The sequence below is a fragment of the Onychomys torridus genome, chromosome 6, assembly GCF_903995425.1.
Source record: "Onychomys torridus chromosome 6, mOncTor1.1, whole genome shotgun sequence".
Classification (NCBI taxonomy): Eukaryota; Metazoa; Chordata; class Mammalia; order Rodentia; family Cricetidae; genus Onychomys; species Onychomys torridus.
In genome coordinates this window covers 60,306,010-60,332,709 of record NC_050448.1, presented here as the reverse complement: position 1 = coordinate 60,332,709, position 26,700 = coordinate 60,306,010, and the positions used below count along the sequence as shown (strand labels likewise).

The window sequence follows — 26,700 nt, the reverse complement described above, 5'->3', positions numbered from 1 at the left end:
ACCCATGTCTGTGCCATGTTCTACACTGATAGTCATTATAGGTTAATAACTGTCATATATTTCTTTTAGGATTGCTGACTACCTTCCTAAAATTTTTCTTCAAATAATTAAATATTGAATCAGATTTTTGAAATAGTTTTTTTCAATAATTACCCATCCTTCTAGACATTGGGGCCATATTTTTATTAGAAACGTGAGCCTTGTGAGAGGAAAAGAGAAAACTCCCATCTCATATGGATACATTCTGCAATTATCATTTTATGTCTTCAAAAATACCTCAAAAGAAATAGCCATTGTAATAGCTCCAGATTCATGATGCTGGCATTACTAGGACACAATTCAATTTTATTCTTCCTCTTTAACAGGCTGAAACAGACCTTCCTTGAGCATCTTGGAAAGCATTTAAAGTACCATTAAATCAGCTCTGAGGAGAGCCACAGCTCTTGCAGAAATCATCAGCCTGTGTCTGGAGAATCTCCTGTCAGCTGGGCACTTAGGTGGTGTTCATGCAAGCCTCAGAAGGGAACCATATGTCAGGATTTGAGAAATGTTCTGATAAAATTTCCCAGCAGAATAGAAACAACTATGCTCACAACTTCCAAATCCTCACATTCACTTTAATTCCAAATAACGTTCTTCACAGCTGGCCAAATAGTTTACATCTGAGATTTTTCCTCCTAAGGTTCATGTTGAAATCACTATTTTATAGACAATTAGATAGTACTCCATAAGTTTTGTTAATGTCCTGAAAAATCACATAAAGGAAAGTTCATTTCCAAATTCACAGGGCTGATACTTTGCATATACCCTTTTTTATTATATCACATTAAAAAATAGTGGAAGCCTCCTGGCAACATGGTGACAGCAAGACCAATAAATGTCAGTGACATTTGTGCAGAGTGAATGCCTTTGAGTAAATGCTGATGTAAAAACTAAAATGCTACAACTGTTGTGAAAAGCAATGTCCCTAATGAGCAAAATATTCAGCCATTAAAACCTGTGTGTTATTTCCAGTTACTAATCAGGGCTGGCTTGCATGATCTAAAGGCGAATTTCTGCACCGAAGTCTTTGCATAATGATGTTGATTTGGCATCAAGTCACCTTGCTTTACTTACAGTACTATTCCTCCTACTTCAAAGATTCATGATGGTAACTATTGCATCCTCAGCCCACAAGATACAGCCAGCTACAAAGCACAGTTAATACCAACAAACAGTTCAATAAACTTAGTTCTCTGAATACAGTATCTGTGATATACATGTGTGTGTGTGTGTGTGTGTGTGTGTGTGTGTGTGTGTGTGTGTGTGTTATCTTTCCAAGTAAATTCTGTCACATAACAACTACCGGGATGGTTCTACTATAGAACAGTAAGTAAGAAGAGTTGGTAGGGATGCAGAGAAATTGAAATCCTTGCACACAGTTGTTTTTAATGCGAAATGTTTCAAATGGAAAACAGTATGGCAATTCCTCAAAAATATTTTTTAAATTATCAAAAAGAGTCATAAAGCCCCATCCTTCCAGAGAAGCTATAACAGTTTTAAAATTGGTTTAATTACAATTAAAGTGTCAAGTATCCCAGCAACACTACTTCTGGATATTTATGCAAAAGAACTGAAGTCAGGGTCTCCAAGAAGTCAAGTTCACTTCTGTACTGCTCATAATAGTAAAAGTTAAAAATAACTCAAATGTCTATCAGCAGATGAATAGAGATAGGAAATATGATACATGCATGCTATGGTTCTTAAAAATCATGAGAGAATTCTGTTATATGTGGTACCATGTCTGGATCTTGAAGACACTGTGTTGACTGAAATAAGCTAGTCATACGAAGACAAACACTGCCTGATTCTATTTATCTAAGCTCTTTAAAGTGATCAAATTTACAGAACTATCATGAGGAATGGTGCTTGTCAAAGATCCAGAGACCGAAAAATGGAAAAAAAAATGGTTTAGATTAAGTAAAAAGGGTGACCTTTAGTTAAACTGAACAGTCCATAGTCAAGAATATTGTATTCTGTGAATAAAAATGTTAGGAACATTGTTCTCATGTTAAATTTTCTATCTATAAAGTTGGGCATAGTGGCATATACCTGAAATCTTAGTACTTGGGAAGCAGAGACAGGCAGATCAGGAGTTCTAAGTCATCCTCAGCTATACAGTGGCTTTGAAGCCATCTTGGGACATATGAGAATTTCTCTCAAACAAAACATAATAAAATATTTAGTAAAATAAAATAAAATAATTTAGAAGTCGTATCCAGAGCACTGTACCTGATGACCTGTCTAACGTGAAGACCATGTCCTCATTTCCTGAGAGGATGCTATATGTTACTTTTCCATTCATCTCTGCATCTGGATCCTGGGCACTTACATGGTGCACCAGGGAGCCCACTTCAGCATCCTCTCTGACAAAGGTGATGGGAAGGGACACAAAGGTGGGGCTGTGGTCATTCACATCCAAAATCACCACTTCTGCTACCAGTGATCTCCATCGCCGGTCTGTCACATTCACAGCCTGATCAGATGCAGTTATGGTCAGTATGAAAGTTGGAACATTCTCTCTGTCCAGGGAAGATGCAGTGACCAGTGTGCCAGAAGAGGGGTGGATGAGAAATGGGTTCATTCCAACATGGCTGGATTCTGCGAAGTATTGTATCCTACTGTTCAGAAAACTGCCGTCACCATCTTTGGCATTGAAGACATACACCAAAGTCCCTACAGGCACATTCTCCTCTACACTTATCACAATGAATTCATCCTGGAAGGATGGGGAATGGTCGTTCTGATCTTCCACATCAACACTAAGGAAGACCGTGCTGTTCCAGGGAGGGCTTTGACTATGATCTTTAGAAATCACCCTGATGAGATAATGAGATGTCATTTCATAATCGAGTTCCTTAGAGAGAAACAAGTCTCCTGTAGAGCTGTCAATTTCAAAGTGGCCATCTTTGTCCTCTGCAACTATACTAAAATGCAACTTCCCACTATGTTGTTGTTGAAGGGTGTCAGGCGACTTCAGCAGGCTCATGATTTTTGTAGGCTTCGTGTTTTCTGGGATCACTAAATGTCTGATATTCTGAGATGTAAAAACCATCCCTTTGGAGAGTGGTATCACCTAAATTAAGAAGGAAAAAAAACCTGTTCATACAAGAGTACTTTGAAACTAGCTTCAAGTATCATTATTAAAAGGTAAGTTTAAACATCAATATATATTATGATACATATTATGACACTATATTGGAAGCCAATTTCTATTTGTGTTTTATATGTGTGTTAATGATAAGAAAACCCCTTTTAATAGAATTCTAATGTATCAAAAGATAGAAATTTGCTCTACATAGGAAAGAATAAAATACAGTTTCCTACTCTTTAACTTTGCTGTAATACATGAATGACTGTTTTGTGAGGCTGTGCATGGTTCTTAGACTGGAACATACTTGGTAATTCTTCAATGTGAATGTTGGACAACTAATTCTCCAAATGATCACAAATCCTAGAGATCAGTCTACCCACAATGACACCTTTGGTCACTGAAATATCAAGTGTCTTTGTTGAAACAAAGAACTAAAGGTTTGACCACATCAATTTTTCTAACTCACACATTAATTATGAAAGACATAGTTTGAAAACAGTAGTCTTGGGGAAAATAAACTTTTTGTTATTATATATGTATAAGTCTATATTGTATTTATACTGTGCTAACATTGCTTATTATCATGTGATTAATAAAGAGTCTCGTTATTTTGACTGGCTGTAGGTAATTCTCTCTTATTATGTCCCATGACTTGCTTTTGTTGTTGTTGGTGTTGCTGTATTTGATTAATGCAAAGCTTTCACATATGGGTCTCAAGTAATTGTTATAAGCTTTAAAATTAAAAAAAAAAAACATGTGATTTATCCGGTGGCCATTTGTTTATGTACAAGGACCTCCTGCTAACTTACCAACTCATTGCAATCAGAAGTAAGAGAAAAGTCACAATTTGCACATCACATCCAAAGCAATACAAATGTCTCTGTAGTGAAGGATAGTTTGTCAAGAACTACACATCACTAGTTCAAAAGTTATTTAGATTTTATTTTTTCCAAACAACAAGAAGGTAAGTATTGCATTGATATACTCCTGAAATAGGATCCACATACTGGCAATGTCTTCTTCATACCATCTATCAAATGCTTTAAAAATCAAATGGTACTCTCAGAATGTTCTTCTACATTTTATGTTGATAACATTACCTGAATATTAATAATTGCCTGTCCTTGCAGTGGGGGCACTCCCTGGTCACTGGCAATGACTGTCATCCTATAGGAAGGTCTGTAGTCATGGGAAAGTATTGTGGTGGTTCTGATTTCACCATTGTTGGCATCAATCTTAAAGTGAGCAGGATATTCTGTACACAAAAATGAAGAAACTAAATTAATTCAGAAAGCAGAAGATGGGATCAATTCAGTTAATGTATAAATACTTCAGAACATGTATTTGCTTTAAATTTCTTAAGAGTTTGAAGAGCTATAGTATATTAATTTGGCTTTAATTCTTTGGGGGTTTGAGGAGCTATTTACCCTATTTAATATTTTATAGTATATTGGTACACACATGTATCAGAAACAGCTCACAACACCACTTTAATCTCTCTAGATTTCATATTTCTATGCATAGTTAATATGAATTTAATTGTTATTTGTAAGGTAGCTCTCCTTCATCTTCCTCTTCATTTATTAACAGGAACATTTCAATAAAAAGACATTTCTTTCCAACTAATTTGCATATGCATGTGTGCTTGCTTGCTGATGCCTGCAGAGTAAAGAAGGGGACATTGGAGCTCCTTGAGCTAAAGTTACAAGCTCTCCTTCATCTTCCTCTTCATTTATTAACAGGAACATTTCAATAAAAAGACATTTCTTTCCAACTAATTTGCATATGCATGTGTGCTTGCTTGCTGATGCCTGCAGAGTAAAGAAGGGGACATTGGAGCTCCTTGAGCTAAAGTTACAAGCAGTTCTGAGTCACTTGATGTGGGAGCTGGGAATTGAACCTGGGTCCTCTGGAAGAGTAATGAGGGCTTGTAACCACTGAGCTTTCTCTCTAGCTCCCAGCTTCTTTTTGTAACCTATATGAATAGCTCATTATCAGAAAGGGCTTCAGCATATCACCATTATTATCTTTACTGATACTCAAATTAGTTCATCACTGATTAGTAGGATCCTTTCAAAAAGTGGCCCCTGGGTGTTTGGACAGAGTCCCAGTACACTGTAGCAATTTCCTTGTGTCATATGCAGGATAGTGCAGGCTTTTCATGTGGACTTCCTGTCTAAGCTCTGAAATCTGTCATTTCTCCATGTATTTCTGGTTCCCTTTGGAGGAAGCTAGTTTTGTGAGACCATATTCTGTATAGGAGTTCTCACTCTTTCTGGGTTACTCATGATTTCTAGGCCTTTGAAGTAAAGTAGATAGATGTACACACCAAAGCATATCAGAAGTTAATATTAATGCAAGTAATTTAAGTTCACTCCACGATGTGCTTAGTTAAATCATAGACTATAATTTTAATTAAGTCTTAATACTTCAAATGGCATGAAAGCCTCAGACAAAGCCAAGCGTACAAAGTCATTCTCTGTTCCCACAATGGTTGAGTCAGATCTATCTACTCACTCTTTACCAGCTTTAAAGGATATAAATAGAGGAGAACCCCTGCCTTTGAAAAGTTTGCAGCATGAAGTCAGCACCTAAGAAACAGAAACACTGTTTGTTGTGATTTCTGATTTATCTGCTCATTTCTGTCTCACGGGAATCCTGTGGGAGGCTCGCATGAATGATAAAAATCCTGTTGCTATTGTAATTTTTTTATTTTGTTATATTACTATATTCTAATTAGAGTTGCCTCCACTTAGTAATGAGATAAAGCAAAACCAGACAATACACATCCTCAGATGCAGACATTGCTATGCTCCAAGCACCATCGTGGAAGCTAATTTAAAATAACATCTCTGGGGACCCGTGAGTCAGCTCAGCAGATCAAGGCATTTATTGCACAAGCTTAGCAACCCAAGCTCAAGTCCTGGGACCGGGTGAGCGGGAAAGGGAAGAACCAACTGCACCCATAAGAATAGCATCTCGGAGACACTCAGAAATGTACACTGGGCATCCATGTGTCATTGTTTAGATTGAATGACTTTCATTGTTTTTCAGTATTATATGAATGGCAGTCTGAAAAAAAAAACAGTGAATCTGTTCACACTTGGAGATCTGCTGCATCTTTCTCCTGTGGAGAGTCACCTTCTTAGTTGACAAGGGTGCTCTACCCTCTAGACCATGGGCCATAAACATGTGAAGTATGGCTTTGCTGGCCAGGATTGAAGTGCAGTGTGTGTGTGTGTGTGTGTGTGATACTGTGTGTGTGACACTGTGTGTGTGACACTGTGTGTGTGACACTGTGTGTGAGAGACTGTGTGTGTGTGACACTGTGTGTGTGACACTGTGTGTGAGAGAGACTTTGTGTGTGTAACACTGTGTGTGTGAGAAAGACTGAGTGTGTGACTGTGTGTGTGTGTGTGTGTGTGTGTGTGTGTGTGTGTGACTGTGTGGAGCGTAAGTTTGTGTGTGCTTCTCCTCCTTCATCGCTTCTCATAGATGTTTCATGTTCTTTGAGTACACTCAAAATTAAAGAGGAAGATGCAAAGATCTCACAGATCTAACTCACCTAAGGGTCGTAGGAAGCTATTCCACCCCAGTGTGCTAGAACAGGATAGCTCTGAAACGTTTCTATGTGAAGAAGTCAGGGCGCCCCCTGGTGGGGAACAAGGAGCATGGAAGGAGATCTTGCTTCCTCGCTAAGGTGATGAGGAATCTCTGACAAAGTCACCAATGGAAACACGGACGAACTCAAGGGCACTAAAGCTCTTAACTTCTGTGGGTTGCGTTTTTTCAGATAAATTTCAAGGTTTGTCTAGGTCGATGTAAATAAAGCTGTAGGTAGTTCGTTTTCATGGTAGTGTCTCACTCAAAGATACCATATTGTGTAGTATGTAACACAAAGCTTCAACAAATATTCTGCCCCTCCTCATTCAGTGCACACGTGAGCTGTTCCAGGACATCAACTGGAAGAGCTACTTGGGACCTACCACAAGCACCCTGTAAGTTTATCACATGTTGCGTCTCCATTCTTCAAAGTCGTTTATACTCAGGAGACATGTATTAAACTGGCTGTGTCATTCTGACTGAAAATTGTTTATTAATATCCTTGGCATCCTTTTCTTTCTAGTCTTCCAGGGTTCTTAATAAAGCTGAATGCAATTCTGTGTCATTGTAGTTATTTCTTCCAATCTATGACCCGAGACTTATAACATGGTAAACAGTGACGTATTTCACGAAGTCCTGAATCTCAATGTAATTTCATTCATCTACTTCTTTAAATTTTTTCTTGTTTAAAAGTCTTTTTTTTTTTACCCTCGATGTCAAGTAACCAACCTCTTACACTTTCTTTTGCGAGAATTAAGATTTTGACATTTAAATATGACATAATTTTGTATCGTAAGATGTAGATATGTATTTTTATTTTTCCATCTGGATAACAAAGTAGGTCTGTATCATGTATTGATGATCCATCTACCTTTTACACATTGTGTATCAAATCTTCATGTACTTAGATGGGTTATCTTGTTCACTGGCCTATTGTTGATGCATCAGTACTATGGTGTCTTCCTTTAAAATCCTTATAAATTAAAGTCTTATGGTGGCACATTTTCCATTTGTCATTTTGACACTGTCTGAGTCAATCATTTTTTTAGCTCTTCTATTATGAGTTTAGAACCAGCTTGTCATATTCCACTAAACACTGGCTGACATTTTGATTGAAAATAGACTAAGCCAATAAATAAACATTTAAACATCTTTCTCTTTCATCTTTCCTAACACAAGCAGTACACAATACAGCTTTTTATTTTATTTACCTTTCATTCCTATTATTAAAACTGGTGGTAGTGCACACCTTTAATTCCAGCACTCAGGAGGCAGAGACAGGCAGAGCTCTGTGAGTTCGAGGCCAGCCTGGTCTACATAGTGAATTCCAGGACAGGCACCAAAGCTAAACAGAGAAACTCTGTCGTAGGGAAAAAAACAAACAAACAAACAAACAAAAAAAAACCAACTCTACAATTTTCTCATAATGGTCTAAAGCATGTTCTGTTGGAATTTTCCCTAGATTCCTTAGCAAGTATAGACCTTGATAATAGGAATTGAGGAAATCCCCTTCAGAAAAATAGAATAATAGTACAGGTATCACTATGCTGTTCAGAAAAAGTCTGAGCAGGTGTGGTGAAACTCACACTTACTAGCATTGTAGCAAATCCACCCCGTGCCTGTGTCAGTTCTGTGAATTCACCACAGTGAACAAGACCCTTGAAACAGTGTCATCTCTGAAATGCCTAACATCATGTGGTGACATTGCTCCCTGAGAGTATGCAAGCATACAAATTCCACCATCTGCTCTTGTAGCTCTTGTATTTTCTGTGAAGAGAATCATTCTGCTTCAGGCAAGGACACGGATGTCTCTGATTTCCCATGTCAAACAAGATGAATGCCCTTTGAAATGGTATCAAACACAATGCCAAGTAAAGCTAATTACTGAATCAAACTGGAAGATTGTACATTTTAAGAGAAGGCTTGAAAGTAAGTCTATGTCAACAAACTCACCATCGAGTGTTCTACATGCTTGGTATGATATGTGGTATGATATAGGTAGACACAATTTATTCTCATCCTGTGAGTCATCTTCTTAAATATTCATGGGTGCTCCAACACATCACAAATTAGTTCCCACCTCTTATCTATTAACTTCCTCTTTCCTTTCAATAAAAGTTGACTTAGACTTTAGATTCTCAACAAGTCATGCATTTAAGATGGATGGTTTCTATTTAGGCATAGGAAAGTTGCTAGTAGTTTCCACAAATTTTTCAATATTCTCTTTTGTGTTCTTAAATATGGAGCGATTATTACAGACAGCAAATAGATTTTGTTTGCAACTTGGTTTTATATTGTACGTTGTCTAGGTAAGAGTACTGAGTGATCAAGGAGACGGCGTCTTTCCCAAAGGTTAAGACAGGGATAAGAGTCAAGGGGAATTTTAAAATTTTAAAAACTCTTAATCCTCTGCAAATATCGACTTTTACCTGGAGAGATGGAGTATGTAAGTTCTCCACTGAGTCCTTCATCGAGGTCCTTTGCAAAGATGGTTGTAACCAATGTATTGACTGGCTGACCTTCCAAAGCCTGTTAAAGAGAAAAATAGCTTACAGATAACTCATTGAGCCTTAAAGAATGCAGTAGTGGACCTTTAAATGAAAGAACACAGTATATCAGTCACCTACTAACAATTCTAAAGTTTACACTCCACTCAAATGTCTGCCATCAGAAAGGTACATGGGTAGAAGTCCATGAAAAGAGTCCACCTTATCTGTTTAAATTTTTACTCAGTTTGAAGAAGTTATCTGGAGCATTTGAGCCAAAGATGCAAATAAACTAATTAGAACAAAGTCAAATTAAATAGTTTTCTATTTTTTAAAAATTCTTAAACAGTTTAGTGTTCTCTCAACAGTTTCTTGGGTTATTGTTTAGGCTGCTTGCTACAGTCCAAAATATCCACCTTTATTTCAGAAAACACATCTCAATGTAAGTAGGAATTTTCCAGGAGTGATAATGAAATTCATGGGTGGAGCTCAAATGTCCAATAAAACACAAGGCATTTTAGTGATGTAATAATGTTCCCTTTGCCAGAACTTTTCTTCGGGTCTGGCTTTGGAAGATCACTTTAAATTCCCTAATGTCCTCAACACCCTTTTGAGTTGCTCACTACACATATTTGATCAGAGTTTAAATATTCAGTTCAATTGTTTGCAGATCAGTAGTTGCTAAGCTTTTTATACTTATGATCCATATTTAATATATATTCTCTTATGAAGTATATGAAACAGTGTGCATGTATTATAGAAATAAACATACAAAGTATAGAAATGAAAAGACAGGTCATATCTACATGATTACAAGTTTGGTGTGCGCTTACAAAACCCACATTTTACTGTCTTTGGATGGATACTGACATGATGGATACTCACTCATGTCAAAACTACACACTGATCCAAATGACTGCCCTTGTGACATCCGGTAAGGCAAATCAGCTGCACATGAGGAGTTCTGCTCAGAGATGCAGGCAAAGCAATGAAAACCCACCCACAAGTGAGTGTGACCGACACCAGGGTGCCATCATGTCTATATGCAATGGACTATATTTCTTTTAATAAAACTGGAGGGGCAGTTCTGAAGAGTACACACAGCCAGTTTCTTTATTTCAGCGAATGTACGGTGTTCAAATATACCCAATGCCATACCACGACTGACGACAAATTCACAACTTTGACCACTAGATGGTGCTCAAGACAAATGACTGATGAAAGCATTACAAGCCCACCATAATGCTACTTCACAAACCTTGATGTGAAATTCATTTCCAGGGAGACATTGTGGGAAGAACGGCCGGTTGTCATTGATGTCGGTAATTGTGACATAAACCACCATGGTGGCATTCCGTGGTGGGGAGCCGTGGTCTGTCACTAGGACAGTCATGTGATGATGCCCCTGGTGCTCACGATCCAGTGCCAACCAATTGATCAGCTCACCTGAGAACACAGCAGAATAAGACAGGCACTGTATACTAGAACACTGGCATGATAATCACCACCCATGTCCAAAATCATCCATTAAAAGAAAAGCTAAATTAAAAGGTTTGACCTCAAGACCACTCATATACAAAGCAATTCTGCTCAGGGTGACTGCTGAAAGAGTTGCTGCCAGTTCATCAGAGAAGCAGAGGCCATTAGATCATGGGTTCAAGGCCAACCTCTGCTAAATAATGAGACTTCATAAAAAAAAAATCCCTGAGGTTGTTCCAGAAAATACCACTTGAAAAATTCTTTTTATCATGCTTTGTATTCATAATTCATAAAAACAAATGATTTGGGAGATTTGCAATGTCTGTTTATCCGCTGCTGCATAGAACAATGAAAGCATGTAAGCATTGGCATCCTGAGTTCTGAATTTGGTTCCCAGATCCCCAGCTGACAGTCTCTCACAGCTAACTTCTTAGGGCTGCTCTCTAAAACAAACAAAATTGAATATTTTATAGTACTTTGTAAACTGTAGATAATTGGCCATTGTTATCATCACTTTATAATAACTTGAAAAACATATTCCCTGGACAGTGACCTGTCATTTATACATGTCATTTTTTTTAACTCACCAAATATGTGCAGAGTAAAATACAATGACTTACCAAATAACTATCAGCGCTTTCAAAACTTACTTTATAATTCTTGCTTATTGCTATCTTTGGCAAATTCCCTCATGTTTCAGTCATGAAGACTAAGTATAAACTTCTAACTGCCTGTCCTCATTGCCAATGGCCTTTATAGGCCACTCACGCCTTAAGAATGTCTTGCTTTTCTTCCTGTCCAGCCTTACACTGGCTTCCTTGCCATTTTTGAAAAAAAAAATTGATCTGTGAGAGAGTAAACATAAAGCAGCCACCACCAAACATTCTTCTTGCTAAGCTTTCTTCACTTTTAATCCAAATAAAATGGCATTGCACAGGGAAAAGGCTACTATGAAAGCAAAGTCCAGGTCTGTGTGAGTTGCTTAATCAGTGAGCTTAAACATACTGTTTCTTGTAGCATTTTCTATATAAACTTTATTTAAATAGTGTTTTTGTAACTGGGATTTAATAAATCATACACACAACAGCATTTTTAAAGTTCCTATCTGTAACTCTGAAAGCCCCACATCCAGATTAGCAAATGGAGTGTTATTTCATGAAAATGACCCAAATGAGTAACTTCTTCTCATCTCTGACCATGTCTCACTTCTGTTATTGCTGTGTTTCCAGTTCCCTGTGTGCAGTTTAGACACATTGTCTTTGGGGGACTGAAGCATAACATTCCAAATATAGTCACATCTTCTAAATTTACACTATCAAAGATTAAGCACATCACATTTAAGGATTCCTCTTTCTCTCTTCTTCCTTACCAAAGTGAGCATAGGGACATAAATGTCCCTAGTAGTTTTGAAGTCATAATAAATAACTTTCTAGTTTGACCTTGATGGCATTTATGTTTCACACACACACAAAGAAATTTTTTTGACATCTTTGGCACATCTTGAAAGGAAAAAGAATGGTAGATGGCCAACCATTTTCCCCTTTCCATAAGCAGAGAATGCCAAGGCTCTCCATACATGAGGTGCCTGGCTTTATAGGAAGGCAGGGAGCACAAAGAGGCAGGTTTCAGGAATACACTGCAGAAAGTATATGTCATACAGAGGTGAGGCCTCCCAAAAAAGCCGCCCCAAACAATCCTTTACCCAGGACTTATGCAGTACAGTTCTGACCATGCCCCTAGCGCAGTATAGAATTACAAACAATCACAAATTGCTTGTGGTCAGGATACCTTCTGAGAACATCTCACCAACCAGCATCATCACTGTGCAAACATAGTACACTATCACAAACCTAGCTGGTAAGGCCTTCACAACACACCTCTGCCACACACTATTTATTGCTCTTGGGCTGTGAACTTGAGCAGTCGGTCACTGTACTGAATACTGAAGGCAACGGCAACATAGAGGAAGTAGTCATGCTTCTAAATTAACTAAACAGAGACAGTAAAGACAGGGCAGGAGGTGCATGGGAATTTTTCAACCCTGTTGCAATTTCATGGAACTTATGTGCAACCCATCTTTAACTGAAACACTGTACAGCCTGGGCTGGCACTGGAGTATATGGTGGGGAGTGCAAAGAAGACCGAATCAGGCTAGGGGAGAGTCTTTTCAATGTTAACTTCATTTCAAAATCACAGAACTGTAATAAAATACTGTTTCCCAAAACCCAATTTTAAAATGTCTTTGTACTAAAGATATACCTGAAGATTTGAGGGGTATTTTGATTTTGATTTTTAAAGATATGGATAGAAGCCTCAAAGAGCTACCTGTGTTAGGATTCATCTTGAAGAATTTGCCATCAGTCAAAAGGAAATATGACAGCTGCCCATTCTTCCCGGAGTCGGCATCAATGGCTGTCATTTTGCCTATTACCCCTAGGGGAATAGGGCTCTCTTCAACTTTCAAAAACACCTTTTCATGCAAGAAGGCTGGGGAATGGTCGTTCTCATCCAAAACATGAACGATTACCAAAGTGCTCACGTTGTGCAGCAATCTCTCCTCCGGGAGTCGCGCCAATGCTTTAAATCTGTACGTCTGTGTAGATTCATAGTCTAGCTGCCGCTGCAGATAAATCCACCCTGTGTGGGGGTGGATTCCAAACACTGTAGAGTCCACACTGACATCCAGGGAGTATGTTGTCTTTGAGGCTGGATGCCACGGATGCAGTGGGTAGGCCTGTACCTGCAAGATTTGAGTCATCAGTGGGAGAAGCTCGCTAACTTCTACTTGATAGACCAAATTTTCAAAAGCCACGGCTGGGCTTCGTTCTTGGCTTTCAACAACTACTGTGAGCACCAACCGAGATGCCTGGGGAGGACTGCCTTGGTCCTCAGCCACCAGGGTCAGCCTGAAGTCCCCTTGTCCTCCCAGACTCTCCCTGAGGTACAGCACCCCGCGGCCTCGGTCCATGCTGAACATGCTTGGCTGAGGGCTTGCAATGCTGTACCGGACCAGTCCATTCAGCCCGCTGTCTCTGTCCTCTGCACGTGCAAGATACAAGGCTGTGCCCGGTGGAGTGGTCTGGGAGATCCTGATGTCATCGGAGGCTGTGGGAAACTCAGGACGGTTGTCATTGACATCCATCACAGTTATATTCACTTCTGTGCTACTGCAGGCTGGAGAGCTGCCGAGCTGAGCTTGGACGGTGAGGACAACCATGGGCTGTGTTTCATGGTCCAGAGGCTTCAGGGTGTGGATACTGCCCAGCCACCTGTGAATGGAGAACTTTCCATCCAGATCACCAGAGGAAATTTGGTAAGAGATTGGTTCTGAGGAATCTGAAAACAGAGAGAACGCAAACGGTGTATACTAAAGTAAAGAAACAGTGCATGCCCACCATGGAGATCACCGTGAAGTCTCCACCCATCCATTAGTGCTGGTGAGACACATGGCTTAAGACTTTCTAAGTGATCAAAGGGAGCCCCTGGTGGACAAGGAACTAGCTGTTGCTTTCTTTAGCATTCTTGCATTAGATGAAAGAGAACCACATTAATAAGACAATATCAACGTCTTTTTGAACAAGCCAAGTTAAATTTATGTTGATATTTTTCTATGATATCCACCTTTCCACAGAAGTGGAAAGAGAGAGAGGAGAGGGGACGGGAAGGACCAACTTTTAGAGAGCAGTTTCTTCCCAGACTTTGTCCTGAAGAGGTTCCTCTACACATGGCAGAAAAGCCAGGCATGAATATTTGCTCAATTGCTCTTTGCATCCACACAAAATCTTAAATCAGTCAAATTGGTAGCAAAAAGGGAATGCTTAAGTAAAATACATTTTAGCTGAAACACCATGTAACTCACTGTGTAGTAAAAGGGAGTTACAGATAGTTTAGCTGGAAAGCTATATAAAGTAAGTGCATGGGTTGTAGTTATGAAGTAAATATAGTAAGGTGTATTTTATTAAAAATGTTCAAGTACATACACTTTGTACATCATAATTATTATGTACTATATTAAGCATTATTTTAAAAATGCCTAGACTTTATCAAAAACTGTAAGGTAGGTGGGAACAGAGAAAGCACAATAAGCCGGCCAACAGCTGCGTACTCCTGCTCTGTCTGTTGTGGACCAAAGGAAATGGCTACTTAAGGTTGCATGACCTGATCAAATAGGAAATTTTACAGTAATGAACTTTGGGGCAGCATTAAGAATTCAGCACTTACTCAAGGGCTCCCTTGCCTTCACTGTTCCAACAAGAGTATCTTCTGGCACATCTTCATAAACTGAGAAGGTGTACTTAGGCCTTTCAAACTCCGCAGAAGCCAGCGTGGTTTGCAGAAGGTGGATGGTGATGTCAGCATTAGAGGCAGCCGTGAGCCCACCACCGTCTCGAGCACAGACCGTCAGAAAAAGTGTGGCAGCTTCCAAATGGCTGAGCGTTGATGTTAAGTAAATAATACCTGGGTACATAAATGAAAAATCAATGAATAGACAATATGCAATGAATACTGATGGAAGTGTCTGGTCCGTAAAGTCTACTACGTCATATTTAATTTTATGTGTCCACTTGACTGGGTCTTTGGTTTTCCCATTTCATCAGATAGTAGTCTGAGTATGTGTCAAACAGTGTTTGGAGATGAGATTAACATTCAAAACCAAAGACAGAATACAACCGTTTCTGTTTTTGTTTTTCTCAGAAACGTAAGTGGGCCTTATTCAATTAGTTGAAGGCCTGGACAGAACATAAGAGCTAAAACACCCCAAACAGAAGCTGCCAGCTCCCACAGCTGCATGAGCCAATGTCTTGTAATAAATCTTTTCACTTACTATTGGCTGTCTCACTGAATAATTTCAATTGACACATCTATTTTACAACAAAAGAACTTGACCATGCTTTTAAATGATGTCCAAATTCTTCCAAGCAATAATTTTCCAGTGTTCAACCATTAGACATTTGAGGGGCATCTCACTAGTGTGGTAATATTTTATTTGTGCTGAAATGTGGCGGTATTTTATTTGTATGTTAATACATAAAGTTTGCCTGGAGATCAGAGGAAATAGCAAGCCGTTTTAAGTAAACACAAAAGTCAGGCGGTGGTAGCACATGCCTTGAATCCAATCACTTGGCAGGCAGGGTCTCTGTGTGTTGAAGGACACACTAGGGAACAGAGCCAAGCGTGGTGACACACGCCTTTAATCCCAGTACCAACCATAGAGACCTGGAGGTCTGTACAGACAGTGACAAGGAAGTGAGGTAGCTGGGCTAAGAGCCAATGAGAGGACAGAACAACAAGACAATAAAAGCCTGGAGAGACAGGAAGTCGTAGCATTTCGGAAGTGCAGAGCTGGTGAGGTAAGGTTGGTTGGCGGCTCTCACTATTTCCCTGAGCTCTAAGACTTTCACCTCTAAATTTGGCTCCATTTTTCTTTTATTTAATAAGACTGCTTAGAAATTTGTCTACACACCCCATCAGAAGAATTTATGTTGCCCCCTCTTTTTAGTCTTAATATTGTATCACCAGATGATGGAATAACGGGGTAGAAGTCTCATGTGTTACAAATGTGGAGCTAACACATGTCTAGGGTTATCACAACCTGTCCAGCTGTCAGAATCCTAAAAATCAGATGTTCAAAGTCATTCTCAGCTACTGTGATGGTAAGTTTTGTCACCGTTATACAACCTTAAATCACCATGGAATAGGGCCTCCGTGAGGAATTAGCTAGATCAGGCTGAACTGTGGCTATGTCTTGGGGGAATTGTCTTGATTGATGTGGGAAATACCAGCCTGAAAGTGGGCAGCACCATTCCCAGGTTTGGGACACTGAAATGTGTAAGAGCAGAGGAAGTTGGCTGAGCACTTGGCATACCGACATGTATTCTCTATCCGTTATGGGATGTGATATGACTAACTGCCTCAAGTCCTTGCCCTGACTTCCCCACAATAGTAGACCCATAACTGTATAACCTGTAACCTATAACAATAACCTGTAACCTATAACAATAACCTGTAACCTATAACAATAACCTGTAACCTATAACCGTATAACCTGTAACCTATAACTGTCTAACCTGTAACCTATAACAGTAACTGTAGGCCAAATAAACTCTCATAGATGTTGCTTTTTTGGTCGGGGTATTTTATCACAATCACAGAAACAAAACTAGAAGAGCTACCTAGGGAGTTAGAAAGCAGCCTGAGACACATGAAATACTGTCTCAAGATGAATAAATAAACAAACAAGTGCCCAGTTTTTCAACAATTTTAATTCCTTGATCCTAAGTCTCTCAGAAAGTTAATGTAATAATACAATACCTCTATTTTCTTTTACCTTCAGGTTTACTGAGGTATAAGTGATGCATAAGATTATACCAGTTAAGGTGTAGAATGTCTTCATCTTTATTTGCTAGTCTGCCAAAGCCCTCAAAACTCATCCCACAGATAGTTTTTTAAAATAATAGAATATAAATTGCCTCATTATTCTAGTCCAGCACTGTTTGGGAATGGAGCCTAACTGGGAAAAGTGGCCCTGGCAAGGCTGGCCTTAAGGTTTATAACTCTTTGTCAGTTGCCATTCTTTCTCTACTATCTGTTCCATGGAGACATGAATAAGCAGCCTTGAGCACCTGCTGCCTCAGGCTGAGACATTTGCCATCACTCCTTTCCCACTCTGACAGATGTGGTCTCAAAGCATGAACAAAATAATCCTTCTTCTTTTAAATTGAGACTAGTCAAAAGGTTACAAAAACAAGAAGATGCATTAGTCAGTATGAACGGCTTCAACAAAAATAACACATCCCAGGAGGCCTGAACAATAGAAATTTACTCCCCACAGATCTGAGGTGGAAAGGTAAACATCAAGGTAACACAGAGCTCCCCATCTTGTAAGTGCTTTCTTGGAAAGTTTGCAGATAGCTATCTTCTTACTCCACCCTTGCATGGCAGAGAAACTGGGCTTTGGTCTCTTTCTTTGCTGAGGACCTTGTCTTAGTTGCTTTTCCATTGTGTAATAAAATACTTAATTCAAGGTACTTTCCATTACAGCAGAGAAGGAAGGAGAGAAGGTACTTGAAGCAGTTGGTCACATTGCATGAAATCAGAAAGAAGAAACAATGGATGTTGCCCCACCTCACTTTATCCTCTCATGCAGTCCAGAATCCCAAACTGTGGAACTGCCAACAGGTCTTTCTACCTCAATTAAACTCCACAAGATAATCCTCCAGAGGCCCATCTCCCAAGGGATTCTCATTCTTGCCAAACTGACAATTAAGGTTGACCATAATAGGTACTGATCCCAACATGGGGGCTCTACCAGTCAAGACATCAGCTAAATACAATTAACTTTGAAGATCCCACCTCCTAATGCCATCCTGTTGGGGGTAAAAGTTTCACTACTTGGATTACTAACAGAAAACCAATTAACACAAGGGTGATGTCTAATATGTTTAAAACTCTTTTGAAAAGTGAGAGTTCATCGTACAAACACAACAACAAGTAACAGAACAGAATAAGTGGCTTGAAAATTCCTAGTCCACTTAGACATTAGTACTAGATTCTGATGTTGTTGAAAGGTTTCCTGCAACCCTTACTTGGTTACATTTAAAATCAATAAATTGTGGAGGAAAATTACCTCATAACAACATTGTTCAACTCAAAAATCCAATCTTATATTAGAAACACATGATAGAATTTAATCTATAGATGCAATTATTTTTAAGACAATGTATCTGAATTCTTCTCATTTATAGCTTACTGCAAGAGGCCACCAAACAGAATCCAATGTAACCTTTCATTTAGATACAGTCCACGAACCCTGAAAAGTCATTTACTTACTGAATTGCCTCCTTTTAAGACCACACAGACCAGTTACTGGCCAAGAGGAGACTCTTTGGTGTTGAAATGACTATAGGAAAATACTTGTCACATAACTCCTAGGCACCCATTGAAAAGAATTTCCTCATACCAAATCATCATGTGCATTTAAAAACCTTTCCCTTCCACTTGATATGGGATATTTAAACAGAGCAAATTGCAATTTGTGTTACAAAACTAAACACTCAGAATACCTTGATTCTTGATGAAATTGTCTGACTTGAGATTTGTATGAATCCAAGTCTTATGAACTTGCTTAACATGGCTTATGAAAGACATTTCTGGGAAAGTTGCATGACCAGTTTAACTATTGTGATATACTCAGAGCATGAGTTCATTCTCTGAGTTTTAAAATATCCATTTTTCTCTTGCATTCAGCACTCCACAAACAACTGAATGAAGTTTGTGATGCTTTTTTATCCTTGCCTTCAAATGCTAAGAATGTTAGATTTCTGATTCTATATGCTAATTTTATGTTCTCAGCACTAGGTCTACTTGTGGATGGTGGATGATTTTGATTAACTCTGAACAAAACCAGACTCCACGTAGACCTGGCATAGTAGACATTTTCCACATGGGGAGATGATTCATAGAAGCAAGGCAAAAAAAAAAAAAATTCTTTCGAGTTGTGGAACAATAAAAGACCATGGAGACAGATTCTCAGCCTCAGGTATAGCTGCCTTCAAATCCTGGTTCTGTCAACTCATAGTTGACCTTGAACAATTTTGCAAACCTTCTGAATCTGATTATTGCCTATAAACAAACTGTAGAATGACACCATTTAGTGTGCAGATACACTGTGAGGCTCAGTTAAACAGCACATGCAAACAGATGGCTTAACATTGGCCTGACATAAACTGACCCCATGCTGCAGCACCAGCTCCCTTTCCTCCATCCTAAGGACTGTAGGGTTAGCTGGATGATTCCATGTAGCACAAGAAACAGGATTATTTATGATGATTGACTAATTAAAACTTCATCTTCAGAGAGGGAAAAGTGAGACAATCATGGCAACATCAATATTCTATGAACTTCTGTAAAAATCAGTACATAAGAAATTGACTCAACAAGCTAAACAAGGACCCATCTGTCCTCACAACTTGCATACCACTCATAAAGAAGCATTTTGGAGGAGGTCATAAGGGCTCTCCTTATACCAGCATATCCCACTTTCTCTAATAAAATGGCAATTTTATATAACCCTGTTTCAGATAGATGTGTATTTTATACTTGGCTAATCTTGTGGATAGTTCTATTACCTATATTGTTTATGGGTTTCTACTGTGTCCATTGTGTATTTAATTTAATTTAATATTTTTAAAATACTTAACAAATCTTTTTTAACTTTATAAACCTAGATACTGGCATGAGCAGTTGGCACAAGTATGGGCTGACAGCTCCCATTTGGGAGGCCCAAATACCCTACCTTTAGATCAGAGGCTCCAGCTCTTATCTCTCACTCAATCACATGACACATTCTGAAAACTCCAGAGAACCAATTGCACATATCAACTCCCTCCAACCTATCCTGTGACCCCCCCCATCCTAACCTGTGATTAAAATATTCAATCTAAAGGAAAATATTTCCTAAAGCCAGACCAAAACCCCTAGAATACTCAGACCTGTGTAGTTGATTCTGTTTCCTGAGGAAATCCCATGAAAAAGCCACAATTTTGGCAACAATAGAATGAAGAATACTGTATTATCTGAAAACTAGATTTCTGTAAAGGCATCAGAGTAAGTGGAAAGGTCAGCTCCAAAAACACATATTTCTTTACAACCTCTGAAGTAGGCTTTCAGAATAGGGTCTGTGCATGAAACTGAAGGATATCAATATGAAACCACCCTAGATTTATGGTGGTCTCTAAATCCAATCATTATAGTGCTTCTAAGAAGAAATGAGCCGGGCAGTGGTGGTGTATACCTTTATTCCCAGCACTTTGGAGGCAGAAGCAGGTATATCTCTGTGAGTTCAAGGCCAGCCTTGTCCACAAAGTAAGTTTTAGGACATCCAGGACTGTAACACAGAGAAACTCTGTCTTGAAAAACAAGAAGAAGGAGGAGGAGGCGGAAAGGGAGAGGAGGAGGAAAGAAGAGGAGGAGGAGGAGGAGGAGGAGGAGGAGGAGGAGGAGGAGGAGGAGGAGGAGGAGAAATGAACCAAGAAGGGTCAAATGTAAAGAAGGCCACATAGAGATGAAGGCAAGGTTGGAGGTGTGTTACCAGGAGCCAAGGATTGCTAGCAGCTATTGGAAGCTGCCTGGAAGAGAGAACACTTAGTTCTCAGACCACACAGGCATCAAGCCCATAGACACCTTGGGTACTATGCTGTTATTTAAGGTCACTTGGTCAGTGATATTTTATTACAGCAGCCCTAGGAAACCAACTGGGATAACAAGCACCCGGTGGAGCTTTTGTTTTTTTGTTTTGTTTTGTTTTGTTTGTTTGTTTGTTTGTTTATTTTTCAAGACAGGGTTTCTCTGTGTAGCTTTGCGCCTTTCCTGGAACTCTCTTTAGAGACCAGGCTGGCTTCAAACTCACAGAGATCCACCTGCCTCTGCCTCCCAAGTGCTGGGATTAAAGGCATGCACCACCACTGCCCAGCTGGAGCATGTTATTTTTTTTAAGTTATAGAGCCTTAGCTTTCAGGGATGTCTTGGGTGATCTTGCATAGAGGCCCCTTCTCTTCTGTGTATTGCCTTCTTATTGAGTACATCACAAATACATTCAGGGAAAATGGTTAAAATGGTCAATATGGGTAGAATATGGAGAAGAGTCAGTGACATGTAGAAAATGGTCAATCAATATTGTCAACAAACGAAATGACCACAAATTTAGTTTAAAGACCTTGGCCGACTTTTGTGATTCCAGAATCAGGATACACTTCATGGTTGAAATCTTCTTAATGAGCCAAGCAGAGGAGGTGGACTTTATAGACAAAAAGGCATGGAAGAACAATAAGTACTGGGTCATTTCAAAGCTACCTTTCTTATAAAAATTAAAGCAAAAGGTAATCCTCTATGACTCTGGCTACACATGTCTGATTTATGGATTAGTTTTGAACTTTCTCTTGACATCATTCAGGAAGTCATCATGTATGATTCTGTGTGGGTTTGGTCTGTTGAGCCTGGTATAGAACCAATAACCCTCTACCGATTGTATTTAATGACATTCATTATTATTAATAGACTAGAGCTCCATATTCTTATATCTTTAAAGCATATAATTTGCCTCCTTCTTCCTAGGAAGATTCTGACAATGGGTAAAAACTATTTTTGAAATACTTAAAAATAAAAATAAATATACATAATAAAGCCATGCTTTTGTTATTGTTGTGCTTTCATGTCTACTTAGGGTTCAGTGGCTAGAGAAAATTATAGTCTTCATAGAGAGACTTGTGTGTGTGCATGTGTGTTTGTGCGTGTGGCAGTTGTAACCAAATGCTGACTCACACACGCATTTCAGTGATGCTATAATTACCTCCCAAGAAATAAACAACAAGATAACCGACAGATGCTGTCACAATAGTAAGACAGAAAGCTGGTTTATTCTGATGCTCTAGAAAAAAATTAAACTCATAACTGATCCAGTATATCTGTGTGGAACAGTGACAAACAAAACATTCCTTCCCCCTTTATTGTCTTCCTGACTGTCTTCACTCTAGCCCAGAAAATGGACTCTGCCTATCTGAAGTTCTCCACTGTGATAGGATGAACTGATACGTCTGCTCCACCTAACCATCTCACAGGAAACAGGTCATCACACTCTCTGAGTATCCGAGTCTCCATGAAAGCCACAGAGTCTTAACAGCATCTACCTGCTGAAATTCATGGAGTTCAGAGAGCAGCTATACATGAAGCAGACATGAAGCTGAGATATAGAAGCCTCCAATCTACCTCAGTGTAGAATATCAAAACTCCCACATATGCTGTAAAGGACCCTATAAATGTGCAGAAATGTAAGGATTATTACTGTCATCTGTTACATTAACTCCTTGGACATTCAAGCCATGGCAAAGGTTCAGGAACTTTTTAAAGAAATGGTTCACAGCCCAGAAATAGTTTATCCTGAATTTCTTTGACATTAATTACCTTAACAAAGATTTGGTCAGATTCTACAACTTACTTTAAATATGTAACAACTAGCAGAAGAGACATTAGAAATCATTTGACAAGCTGGAGAGATGACTTAGCAGTCAAGAAGGTGTCCTGCTATCCAGGGGACCTGAGTTTGGTTCACTTGGGCACCAGCTCACAACCACCTGCAACTCCAGCCTCAGAGGATCCGACTTCCTCTTCTGCTGTCTGTAGAACACCCATGTACACACACAGACACACAGATACACACACACACACACACACACACACACACACACACAAAGACACACACATACACAGAGATATGATAAATAGATGAGATAGATAATTTTTAGTAAAAGTATTTGAAAACATTCTTTCACAAACAAGTTACCTATATATTTTTTAAAAAGAAAAAGAAAACTTGAAAATTTTACTGGTTTTTTTGAACCTCAATGTGAAGTTGCACATCTGACCACGTCCCTTTTGTGGGTGATTTAAGTTGTAGGCAGATGTGCTCCCCAACACACAAAACAGAATTAATATACTAGTATACAGTGACTTTGAATCACTTTCTATTGGTCTCCTCTAAATCAGTTACTTTGATCCTTTGAAGAAGTCTAGTTTTAAACTGTGTATCCAATCTTTTCCATATCTGTATTATGTAATTCTAGGACTTTAGTAAGAAAAAGTAATGTTGTAATTTTAACTTCAAAGTAATACTGCCTATCTATATGGTCAGTCTTGTTGGGGTGTGGTGATTCATACATGTACCCGTCAGTGACATCATGAATGTGAAGCTAGCCTATAATGTAATGAGAGTCTGTCTCCAAAAAATGTGTAAATAAATAAATATTAGTATCTCCCAACAGTGTATGAACACATATGTTTATATATTGGGAAGTAAATTTATAATGCTAAATTTGAGTAGAAAATGGCATGAAATTCTTATAATCTTATTTTAGCCTTTTGTTTTCACCAAAAATAAGATCAGTGCTCATTAAAAATATGAGGCTTACAAAAGGTCAAGATTTTAAAAATCGTAATTAACTGAAAAATTAATTAATTAACTGAGAAAGACGAGGATGAGGAGGAAGAAGAAATAATTAACAGAAAACTCCAAACCTCAGGGGAAATGCTTGAAAAGCTGTAGGGATGGACAGATTTCAGGAAGAGTGGTACCTCTAGCCAAGACTTCAGGGTCCTAGTATGGACATGTTAACATGAAAACTGGGAACATGGCCATCTGCTGTGAGGGGTGCACCCTGTTCAGCATGACCGAAGTATGTCAGTAGGAGTTGGGAGAAGGGTGAACAACAGAAAAGGAAGTGGATGAGGAAAGGAAGGTTTCCTTAAAGTGTGTTCTTGGAGAGTCTTCTGCTCTGGAAATGGCAATAAATAATTTAGTTTGTCAGTGGGTGGGCCACAGGGAGGGTGTGGGTGGGTCGAATGGGGAGGAGGTGCTGAGATCATGGGGAAATGTCTATCTTTATGTCATAGTTGGTGAATTAGAGAAAAAGAAAGCAGCTGCAAACTACAAGCCATCAATGTGTTTACCTTGAAACTGGAAAACTCAAGATGACTGAGGTGAAAAATTCTACCTTCATAAGGCGTTTCTCCATGACTGGTGTTCTGGTTATTAAAATATCTAACCTTTAATGGCGGCATGGACTGGTTTTAGACATTTGCTATTTCTATGAGCTATGTATGTTATAGAATTTAATCACAGTACTGACTAGGTGCTCCAATTTACCTAAATATAGAATATTGAAACTCCCACACACATTGTAAAGGACCCTATTTATGTGCAGAAATAAAAGGGATATTACTGTCATCTGTTACCTTAACTCCTTGTTTTTTATATAGGCTTTCATTGCTTTCTAGTTCTATCCACAGACATCCCATACCCCAAGTCATCTCTACTGACCAGACTAAATATGGAGTTTATTCTAAACCAGTAAAGCTGACATGAGCAACAGCTTCCTTCAATCCTCAATTGGCTAAGTGTGACATTATAGAAGAGGTGGATCACCATCTCTCCAATCACAGGCACCATAGGACCTGGAATCTGTTAAAGAGCTAGACCTCATTGCCTTCACCACACAAGCTCATGTCTTCAAATGCACAGCTTCTCAGCCATGGCCTTGTCTTGTCTCATGATGTTAACTATCACTCACATGAAATAAGACAACCACAGGACATCAAAAACTACAGATAAGAACCTTAGTAGGGAAATTCTGTTTCCTTATTGGTCCTTGGACTCCCTTCCCAAAAGCAATTGCTTTGTAAAATGTGAATACACATTCTCTGAAATAATCAGTCAACAATAAAAAGACTAAAATGTCCTGTCAGAAGACATTAAGCAACATACTAAATTGAGCCTTGACTCAGATAATCTGCCAAACCCTAGTAATCTTGAGTAAACTTTCCCTTTAACGATCTTATGGTGATCAGAGAGCAGGAAATCAGATCACAGGCTTCTGTAGGAACAGGCTGGAGATTGAGAGTCTGCCCAGGGTTTGTCTGATAAAATTATCCCACCAAGTTTCAGTTGAAAGATGAACTAGACATAAATCGCTTCATATCCAGTAGACTGCAAAGGAAATTGTCTGGTTTGAAACTCAGTGCTGGAGCTGGTAAACATTTCTTTGAGAATTCATGAATAGGAAAAAGCTCTTGTATTAATCTGCAGTCTGGATTAACAATACAGATAATGTGGAAAAATTGAAGCCAAGAAAAAGTTTAAGTGGTACAGACATAGCACTGGGGATGACCCCAGTGATGCAGCATAGGCCAGACATGCAGGATTCCTGGGCTTCCGTGGAGTGGGGGGAGGGGTGAGAGAGAGAGAGGCAGGGGGGTGGCAGACAGACAGAGACAGAGAAAGACAGGAAGACAGAGGGAATATGAATGAGGACAGATATTTCCTCAAGGCATTTGAGCAAAAGCAAGACACAAGTACTTTCCAGAGGAACACATCATCATTGTGAGGGTTCAAAGAATTCTCTCAGATAAAGATCCAAGCTCACAGTTTAAAAAAAAAGGAACAAGAAAATACATTAGTGTGAATCAATCTGAGAAACAGTGACAGATATAACAGGAAATGACTTAAGGAAACAGACAAATGCTCTAGCTAAGACAAAACATTTCAAAATTAATTCAGCCATGCATTCCTTGTTTAAAAAAAAGGGGGGGGGGGAGATGGTCCAGTGAGTGAAGTTCAGATTCTCCACACCCACACAAAACATGCACATACCTATAATCCCAGTGCTGGGAGAAACAGACATAAGAGGTTAGCCAATCTAGGCAAATCAGCTAGCTCCAGTGTCAATGAGAGATCCTGGCTCAAAGAATAAGGTGGGAAGTTATAGAGGACACCTGATGGAAACCTTTGTCCTCCACATGTATGTGTACATACATTTATTCACACCTATACACATATGCACACCACTTGAACACACACTTGTACACACATTTTCACAAACACACACAAAAGAAACAATACCACTAGATACTCTCCAATTAGTTATTTCTGCACCGTCTTACTGCTTTCTTCTTGTGGAAAAGCCTCATTATACCTGGATTATTATAATATCCAGATTTTCTACTCCCATAATCCACCTAGCACACTTGTGATGATATTTTAATTGTGCTGAAATGTGATTTTATTTGTATGTTAATAAATAAAGTTTTCCTGGAGATCAGAGGTCACATAGCGAGTCATAAACAGAAGTCAGGCAGTGGTAGCCCACGCCCTTAATCTGATCACATGGCAGGCAGAATCTCTGTGTGGTCAAGGACACAGCCAAGCATGGACCTGGAGGTCTGTATAGATAGGCAGTGATGAGGAAGTGATGTGGCTGGGCTTAGAGACAATGAGAAGGCAGAACAGGAAGGCAATAAAAGTGCCCTTTAGATAGGAAGATGCTCTCTCTCTCTGTGGAAGCTACTGCATGGTGGTAAGCTAAGGCTAGTCGCAGCTACTCAGTATTTCTCTGATCTCTTCGGTTATTACCTCTGTATTTGGCTGTTTCTTATTTAATAAGACTGTTTAGA

The 26,700-nt window shown here is 39.1% G+C and overlaps 1 protein-coding gene across 2 annotated transcripts in view; it reads right to left on the bottom strand.

Annotated features, from left to right (window-relative positions):
- Dchs2 (dachsous cadherin-related 2) overlaps positions 1–26,700 on the bottom strand; it is a 216,929-nt gene that overhangs the window by 65,904 nt on the left and 124,325 nt on the right. For both annotated transcript variants that reach the window (XM_036191045.1, XM_036191046.1), the window contains exons 4-9: positions 14,923–15,159; positions 13,027–14,037; positions 10,481–10,668; positions 9,166–9,265; positions 4,234–4,388; positions 2,272–3,115 (exon numbers count right to left, since the gene is read on the bottom strand). In XM_036191045.1, the coding sequence (XP_036046938.1) occupies positions 2,272–3,115; positions 4,234–4,388; positions 9,166–9,265; positions 10,481–10,668; positions 13,027–14,037; positions 14,923–15,159 (2,535 nt within the window). The remainder of the gene's footprint in view (positions 1–2,271; positions 3,116–4,233; positions 4,389–9,165; positions 9,266–10,480; positions 10,669–13,026; positions 14,038–14,922; positions 15,160–26,700) is intronic.